Source organism: Girardinichthys multiradiatus, chromosome 6 (genome assembly GCF_021462225.1).
Source record: "Girardinichthys multiradiatus isolate DD_20200921_A chromosome 6, DD_fGirMul_XY1, whole genome shotgun sequence".
NCBI classification, from domain to species: domain Eukaryota; kingdom Metazoa; phylum Chordata; class Actinopteri; order Cyprinodontiformes; family Goodeidae; genus Girardinichthys; species Girardinichthys multiradiatus.
The window spans coordinates 29,709,314-29,718,362 of NC_061799.1; the positions used below are offsets into that span (position 1 = coordinate 29,709,314).

General features: G+C 38.1%; 1 protein-coding gene across 1 annotated transcript; it reads left to right on the forward strand.

Annotated features, from left to right (window-relative positions):
• Positions 1–2,545: 2,545 nt before the first annotated feature.
• LOC124870362 (CCN family member 1-like) lies at positions 2,546–4,488 on the forward strand. Its single transcript, XM_047369005.1, has 5 exons — positions 2,546–2,720; positions 2,817–3,030; positions 3,117–3,455; positions 3,544–3,734; positions 3,862–4,488. Exons 1-5 carry the CDS (start codon positions 2,679–2,681, stop codon positions 3,955–3,957), a joined length of 882 nt encoding a protein of 293 aa, XP_047224961.1. The 5' UTR covers positions 2,546–2,678; the 3' UTR covers positions 3,958–4,488.
• Positions 4,489–9,049: the final 4,561 nt, after the last annotated feature.

Here is a 9,049-nt window from a genome sequence, read left to right on the forward strand (position 1 = left end):
TTTATGTTGTGCCACATTTCTTTAGCTGCTTTGATTTGTTCTGGGGGAAGGGGTGGGTGGGTGGTTCTGTAATCATGCATGAGGAGGGGTACAACAGGTCAGATCTGTCAAGCTTGCACACACAACCACACACACAACATGCTTAGGTTCAGTTGTTACCAGCAGTTAACCACAGTTGAGACTCCAAACCAATAGCTTCCTGCTGCAAGTAACCTGCACCAACCACAATCTATCTCTAGATAACCCTCATTCTGATTACCTCAAATTGTACGTTACAAATTTGAGTGACTTTATAACACAGGGTAAGTACAATGAATTCACATCAGTGTATAAATTGGACATTTTTAAACAGATACAGCAGAATTGTTAAGGACAAATGACAACTACAGTAAATTGCAGTTAGAAAATACCACTGGAAATTTACCACATTCTGTTACATTTCAGCCCCAAACTATAGTGTTTTTCTTGTGAGATTTTATGTGAAAGGTCAACACAAAGAACTGCTGGGTTTTGAAGTGCGACAAAAATTATATTTGGTTTTTGAAATCTGATTTTTTTGCATGCACTTCACTTTGACACTCCAAAATAAAATACTGTGCAGGGAAATGTCTTCATTCCTAATTAGTAAACAAAGTCCCCATGTGTGTAATTTAATCTCAGTGTAAATCCTACAGTTTTGTGAAGGCCTCGGAGGTTTATTAGAGAACAATAGAAAACAAACAATATTATGAACAGTATCATCAACCTTGGACATTTTATGTTTGATCCAAAATCTTAAAATAAAATAAGTTTGGCACAAAAACAGTTTTGACACAACTCCACACCCACACCCACCAAGATATGTGATAGGTATGAAATTTGGACTCAGGACCTGTCAGGATGTGACATTTTGGACCTTGTTTTAGGTTTTTGTTTACTTTAGCTAGAAGTTTTTGGTTTGTACTCATGTTTGGGTATTTTGTTTTCCTGGCTGTTCTGGTTTCCTTCTCCCTCCCAGTGTGTTCTCCTCTCGTCCTTGTTCCCTTTGTGTTGCTTCCCTATTTACTTAGAATGGTTTCTTTATGGTTTCTTTTTGCTTAGTCTTTAGGCCTTAGGTTGTTGTGTTCCCTCAAGGTTCTCAGTTTCCTTTAGTTCATGTTTATTCTTGATTCTTATGTATTATTTATCTTGGTTTATAGTTTTGTTTTAGGTCTGCTCATTGTCTTGTTAATTAGTTGTATTAGGTTCACCTGTTCCCTCTGCCTTCCTGCCTCCTTGCATCACCTGTCCTTAGTTCCTTTGATAACCTGCCTTTGTTCTCTCTCTGTATATTAGTTGGTCTGTGCTCTTTGTTCCTTTCTGGTTCCTCTGTTTGTTTACACTCTGTTCTGCCTGTGCATTCATGCTCCCTACCCTCGTCCTTGCCTTGTTCCTGCAGTGTCAGTAAGTTTGTTTAGGATTCTGGCTCTGTAATGTACCTGCAGTGATTTTGTTATGTGTTTGATCCTTCAAATAAAATAAGGATTATTTAAGAAGCTGCTTCCAAGCTCTTGTCTGTGCTTCGGTCCACCCCAAAACCCCACCGTGACAGGTCCTGGTTAAGAAGCCTATTACCTAAATAAAAAGAAAATGAATATAACATAACATACAATTCTAAATCTAACAATAAAAAGACCAAATATAGATGATTAAAAAATATATATATCCAAGAGCTATTTACACAGTTAAGTGAAGCTGAAATGAACTATGCAAAGTAGTAAATACACATGTAAGGCATGAGGTAGTCCTTAATATTGCACCTATAAGTGAGTGAAATATTGCCCCTTTGCTGGGCGAAGTGTTTAGTGCAGGTCAGTGTGTAATGAGAGAGTCTACAGAATGTGGCTCGAGTTCAGCAGTCTGACAGCTTCAGGGAAGAAGCTGTGTCTGAGCCTTAATAAAGTGAAGTTTGTAGTATAATGTGAAAAAGTTCAAGTTATTTGAATACTTTTGCAAGTCACTGTATGGGAAGATCCATCATACAGGTACAAATGTACCTGTATTTATGTTTATATTAGAAAGTCCCTTTCAATTAGGTAAATATGCAGCACATGTTCTCTGCATACTACACAAAACAGCAAAAGCCATAATTAGTCTTAAATAATCTGCAGCATCAGTTTTACTGTCATAGAAATCACCATTGTATGATACCTCTTGGTTTATTTTAGCATTTTGTCTACTTAAACTACTAAAACTAAACAGAAAACTGAAAAACTACGAGTTTTGCAATTAATCCCAGTTTCTTCAAAAGAATGCACAACTGAAAATGTGCAAGTACCAAGCAGTCAAAAGATAATAATATTTATTTCAGCTGTAATTTACTTATTAAAAATTAAATATGACTCCTGCAATATTTATGGCATTTTTCTTTCCCCTGGCAAACAAATCCATCCTGGCTTTTAATCACTTGAAGCAGTGTTTAAGAGGTTAACTTGAAGGGAGCGCTCTGGCGGGATAGTTCTTGGCACACTAGGGAGAGGAAAAGTTTTTGCTGCCTGGCTCATGGCAGAACATAGAGCAAAGCATTCCTCTCATAGTTTTGGGACACCTCTTCAGCTATCATACACGTCAGATCTGCTTGATAAAAGGGGACTGAGTCTAAAGGGAAGAGCTCACTGGCAGCGTTTGCCAATTCTGATCAGCAGAGTCGGCTTGTGAAGATGTGGAAGATCTTTGCACTTGTGATCTTGTGCGTTACTCTGGTGAGAAAGTGATTACTATTTCTTCATATGATGTTTGATTGATTCTTTTGTAATAACTGATTTTGATCTAAAAAGTGATGCTCTCTTTGATGTCAGGTTTCAGCTTCATGCCCCACAGCCTGCCAGTGTCCTCCTGACATCCCTGTATGTGCAGCAGGAGTGAGTCTCATGCTTGACAGCTGCGGATGTTGTAAGGTCTGTGCACAGCAGCTCTATGAGGACTGCAGTAAAACTCAACCATGTGACACTGCAAAGGGACTGGAGTGCAACTTTGGGGGAGGATCTGATTTAGCACCTGGCATCTGTCGAGGCATGCTGATTACTGCTCTTCTCATTGTCTAATTTAAATGTCTTTCTTTCCCTCAACACCTAACCTTTCACTTTTCTTCTCAACAGCCAAATCAGATGGGAGAAGCTGTGAGTTCAACAGCAGGATGTACCAGAGTGGAGAAACCTTCCAGCCAAACTGCAAGTATCAGTGTACCTGCATGGACGGATCTGTCGGGTGCGTCTCACTTTGCACTCGTGACCTTTCGATGTACAAAGTGGGCTGTGCCAAACCGAAGAGGGTTAAAATTAAAGGACAGTGCTGTAAACAACTCATCTGCCTCAAGAGTGCAAGCACAGGAAGGTCTGTGTCAAGGACGCACAGAAGAAAGTACAATAAAGACCGATCTAAAGATTACTTTTCTAACAAGAATGGGTCTGTGCATGTTTGGAGAAGAAAATTAACAGGTAAGCATTTATACTCATTGTTCTTTCTTGTGACACTGTTTAAAGTGCTCGACAATGAGACGCATTTACGAAAAATACTTAATTTTAGCTTTCAGTAATCATCTAAAGAGGCACATGCTAAATAATGGAGCCCAGTGTCAGTTTCAGGCCACATTCTGGTCACCCTGCTCCAAATCCTGTGGTCCTGGAGTCTCCACCAGGGTGACCAACAACAAGTGCAAACCAGTGACTGAAACTCAGACCTGTGAGATCCAACCCTGCAAAGAAATCCCTCCAAAGGTACTCACAATGTTTTGCAAGATGGTTAAATTATTTCTTCTTAATTATTTCTGCAAAAGAATTTAGATTGTGTTCTTTAACTTTTTTCAGCATCTACAATGTAAGTTTTCCCCTTTTTGTTTCACAGAAAGCTGAGAAATGTAACCACAAAGGAAAGGCTCACCATCCGATTCAGATCCTCTATGATGGCTGTCATAGCCTGAAGACGTTCCAACTAAAATAATGTGGGTCCTTGTTGTCGGCCTCACAGGACCCGGACACTATCTGTCCGTTTCAACTACAGACCTAGACAGGCCTTTAGGAGGAAGATGATGATGAAAGTCCTGTCGGTGTGATTTGAACTGCGCCAAGAGCCGTACCTAGAGGCCCAGTCTCTATGGATGTTTTATTGACATTTAAAAACTGTAACTGTGAACCGGAGTCTAATTCAAGTGAAAATGTGTTTAAAAATCATTATTCAGGAATTTGCTTCGGGAAATTGGAGCCTTGTGCTTTACTTCTTTGTAAAGCCTTTTATGTTGTGAAAGTTCTGATATTTTTATTTAAATTCCTGTTTAAAACCAGCATCTTCTCCTCATAACACTAAAATTACATTGTTTGTGGTTTTGTGTCATTCTATGAGGTTTTTGTTCTGTTATATATTGGAATAGTGTTATTCTGCAATCTTGTTTTTCAAACTGGAGTAACAAGTGTTAGATTCTCAGTTTTATTATAATGCCACACAAAACGAATAAAAAGGAGCCTTTAGTAGTGACATGGTGTGTTTTTTGTATTACTTTACTTACCTGCAGGACTAGTCGAGCCATACTGTATCAAGGTTTGACTTCCTAATGCCACAGATTAAATATTTAATTGAGGTGTGCATCATAAAATGATGCAACTCTAGCTGTAACTTTTGTAAGTCTCAACCCCAACGAGCCCTTAAATTTCTGTGGCTCAACTGCAGTAAACAGGAAAAAGCAACCTGGTTGTTTTTGAGCTTTTTAAAGTAGGAAAGAAAAAGCATTGAGGTCAGAGGCGTAGAAGACCGCAGACTGACACAGATCTTACCCAAGGTATCAGTCCATTGTTAACTGACAGACAGTACAGTTGCTAATTATTCTGTTTGATACTGCCCTGTCACCTTGCTTTTCTCACAGAATGTACCAAAAAGTATATCTTATTGGCATGTTACAGACACCCTATCATTTTAAGGAGTGTATGTCAACTGGACTTTTAGCAGCCAAAGTGCATTAGGTAAACCTTGCTAGTCAAAGTTTGGGCCCTATTTGCCTTTAGAACTACCATAATAATTTGCAACCTAACATCCGAAAAACTGGCAGAAATAAAGTGAAGCTGGAACTATTTATGTCTCATACACCCATTGGCTACTTCATAAGGTTGTTATGAAGTACCGTGCTGGACCCCTTTTTTGCTTTCAGAACTGCAATAATTCTTTGTTGTATAGATTCAACAAGGTGTTGGTCCATATTGATAAAACATCATGCAGTTGCTGCAGCTTTGTTGGATTCACATTAATGATGCAAATACCCTGATCTACCACAACCTAAAAGTGCTTTATTGGATTGAGATCTAGTGATCTAGTGACTTCAGTAGCCATTAGAGTACAGTGAACTCGTAGTCATGTTCACGAAACCAGTTTGAGAAGATTTGAACGATGTGAAATGTAGCATTATCCAGCTGAAAGTAGCCATTAGAAGATGGGTACGTTGTGGTCATAAAGGGATGGACATGGTCAGCAACAATACTATAAAATTTATGATTGGTACTAAGAGGTCCAAAGTGTGCTATAAAAAATCCCACAATTTCTACTTTCTTATGTCCAACTTTGGTGAGACTGTGTCAAATTATAGCCTAGATTCTGCTATTAGTTGACCGGATTGATACCATGTATCTGCTTCAAGGTTTGATGTGTTGTGTGTTCAGAGATGGCATTCCACATGTCTCGCCAAAAGTATTGTGTCACACCACCAAATAGATTAATTCTGGTGTTACAATCACTTCCATTGCTGCAGGTGTATAAAGTTTGGTGTGGAGAAAATTCACTAGCCTGCACAGAGACCTGACCTTAACCTTCTTAAACACCTTTAGGATGAATTAGAGCAGATGCTGCAATTCTGGTTTTCTCATTTGACTTTGAACACACTCCTAAATCTTGTGGCAGATGTTTACAGAATAGCTATTGTTGGCAACAGTGGGTTCATCAACAAATTGGAATTCATAGATTAAGAATAGGATGTCATGTAAGTTCATCTACATATAAAAGTAGACAAATAGTTTTGGCAATTTAGTGTACCTTGGTTGTAAGTGTTATGTTTTGCTACTGTTGCTTCACACCAGTTTGCCCATACTGGATGCGTTCTCTTTTTCAGGCAATTCACTATAAACCTTAGAGATGGATGTTCATGAAACTCACAGCAGATCATCCAAGTTCAAAGTCACTTAAAATCATCTTTCTGTTCCCCGATTTATTTGTATCTCCCTCATCCTGATGCTCGGTTTAATTTTCAGCAACTGCTTTCACCATATGTAGAAGCCTAATGGAACTGACCTGCTGCCAGGTGATTGCCAGCAGGTCACCTAAGCAAATATGGCTAATGGGTGTATTTTAACATGTTAGTTAAAAGGAAAATATGGCAGTCAAATTATTGCAAACATCAAAAAGACTGAAAATCCAATTTTTTAATAAAGGTTTACATTAGAAAATAAGCCATAGAGCTGCTTCAGCATCTGAGTCAATCGCTTCTATAAAGGCCTACACACCTGGGAATACTACAAAGAATGTCTGCAATATAAACCTGATAAGATTTCCTGCTGTGCTGCTTATACTGGGCCCAGGGTTGAGTTACACATTTATAACGTTAAACTTTTCATAATAATTTATATTAGTCAGAGGAAGACAGTCAGAGGTGTCCCATTTCAATAGTTTGAGATGTTATGAAAATAATATAAGAAAAATCTTTTAAGTATATCAAATGTCATGCCAGCAAAACTAACAAATCATGTTAGGAATTATTTTTCTGCATTTATGAGCTGCAGACAAAAGAGGCACACATTTCTCCAAAGATAAACAGTCAAGACCATTAATCATTAAGCCATTGTTAAGATGAAATAATGGTCGGGGCCCAGGTTGTTACTGGGATGGAAACCACCACAGCATCGTATCCCTGACACAATGGGCTCTTCTTATTTTAAAAGGTCTATGTGAGAACATATCGGACCATTACAGACATCTAATAAACAGCAGTTTATTAACCATTTAGAGAGGATGATATTGCAACCCCCAGTGACACTACAGAATACAAATAAGACAAGTATATTTATTGACACCTAGACAACTTAGCCCTAGTAATTCACCTATATCACGAAAAGCTGAATCACCAGCAAATAGATTTGCTGTGTTTGGGAAACATCCCAGAGTTTCAAGTTATTCCGTAATTATGCTTGGAAACTGAAAGCATGTTCTTCACAACTAAACAATTAATTTACAGCCTAATTCATCTCTCGCCACCTGAGAACAAAAATATGCACCACATCTTCAACACGAATCACTGCAAAAAACGACCTTTTATTTTACACAGCAACATCGAAGAAATGTTTTTTTTGTTTGTTTTTTTGTTGAGGCATCAAAAGAGCAGATTTATGAGGATTTAAAGAAGAAAATACTATACAGCACCTAGATTCACCTATAGCTGTGACTGTTGCATACAAAATAAAAGTGCTTAATGAATTGTAAATTTCTGTTTGTAAAACTGCCACCTAAAAATAGACTAAAACAGCAGAATTGATCAAATCTGGCATCACTATGGTCATGCATTATGAGTGATAAAAGTCGGCAAATCTTTAATGTTTCAGTATAACTTTTGTGTTTTCATGGTAATAAGCTGAACATCCACTTAGAAGAAAATTATTTGGCTTTTAAGAAGGTTTGACTTCACCTTGACGATGATTGTGGGCTTCCTTACGTTAAATAATCTCACCTGGTTCTGATCCAGGCATCTTTTTCTGAATAAATTCAACCCTATAACAAGACGATTCTCAATGGTGTCTGTCAAAATTCAATGTTCCTGAGCATTAAACATAATCGCACTGTATTTAAACTCAGAACACAGAAGTTGGTCAAAGGAAGGAAATAAATATAAAGCAGAGACCACAGAAAGCTAGCACTACATAGTAATGAGTTTTTGCCGGCCAGCGGTCTCAGACAAGATGAGAGATAAACTCAGGAACCCGTTTCCAGAACCTGTTTCCAGTAAAAAATAATAAAATAAAATCCATGTACAGTGAACAACTTTCAGGATTCTGAGCTCCAACTAAAATATAGAAATGCACAGAATAATAGAATAGTTATGTCCCACATGTGGCAAGCCCAAGTTAATCAGGCTTCACAATCAATCAACGCAACTGACAGTCTGAGGTTGGAGAGCTTCCAAACAAATGGATCCAGATATATGAAGGTAAGGTAAGTTTATTTATATAGCGCCTTTCAGCAACGAGACACTCAAAGCGCTGTACATACAATTACAATACAATCACAAAGCAAATAAACACAGATACAGACACAGAAAAACAAATCAAATGATAAAATCAAACAACAGAGGTAATTTAAAAAAGTAAAATAAAATAAAGAGAATAGAATGATGGACAAGAAAATGAAAGGAAAATTTGACTGAAAACACAACTAATCATGCCTAGATGGCACAGTCAAAGGCCACCCTAAACAAATATGTTTTTAATCTTGATTTAAAGCAATTTAGGATTTTGGCACTTTTACAGTTTTCTGGGAGTTTATTCCAGATTAGTGGAGCATAAGAACTAAAAGCTGCTTCTCCATATTTGGTTCTGGGTATGCAGAGTAGATTTGAGCAAGAAGACCTGAGAGGTCTGGGTGGTTGATACACTGACAATAAGTCAGTAATGTATTTTGATGCTAAGCCATTCAGTGATTTATAGACTAACAGAAGTATTTTAAAGTCAATTCTCTGAGCTACAGGGAGCCAGTGTAGGGACTTTAGAACCGGGGTGATGTGCTCCACTTTCTTAGTTCTAGTGAGGACGCGGTCAGCAGCGTTCTGGATCAACTGCAGCTGTCTGATCGACTTTTTAGGCAGACCTGTGAAGACACCATTACAGTAATCAATTCTACTAAAGATGAACGCATTAATTAGTTTTTCAAGGTCCTGCTGAGACATTAGTCCTTTAATCCTGGAGATGTTCTTTAGGTGATAGAAGGCTGACCTTGTTACTGTCTTTATGTGTCTCTGAAAGTTCAGGTCTGAGCCCATCACTACACCCAGGTTTTGAGCCTGACTGGT

Coding starts and splice junctions, on each gene's coding strand:
- LOC124870362 (XM_047369005.1), top strand. CDS start 2,679: ATGTGGAAGATCTTTGCACTTGTGATCTTGTGCGTTACTCTG. Junction 2,721..2,816: donor TGATCTTGTGCGTTACTCTG/GTGAGAAAGTGA, acceptor CTTTGATGTCAG/GTTTCAGCTTCATGCCCCAC. Junction 3,456..3,543: donor TTGGAGAAGAAAATTAACAG/GTAAGCATTTAT, acceptor ACTTAATTTTAG/CTTTCAGTAATCATCTAAAG.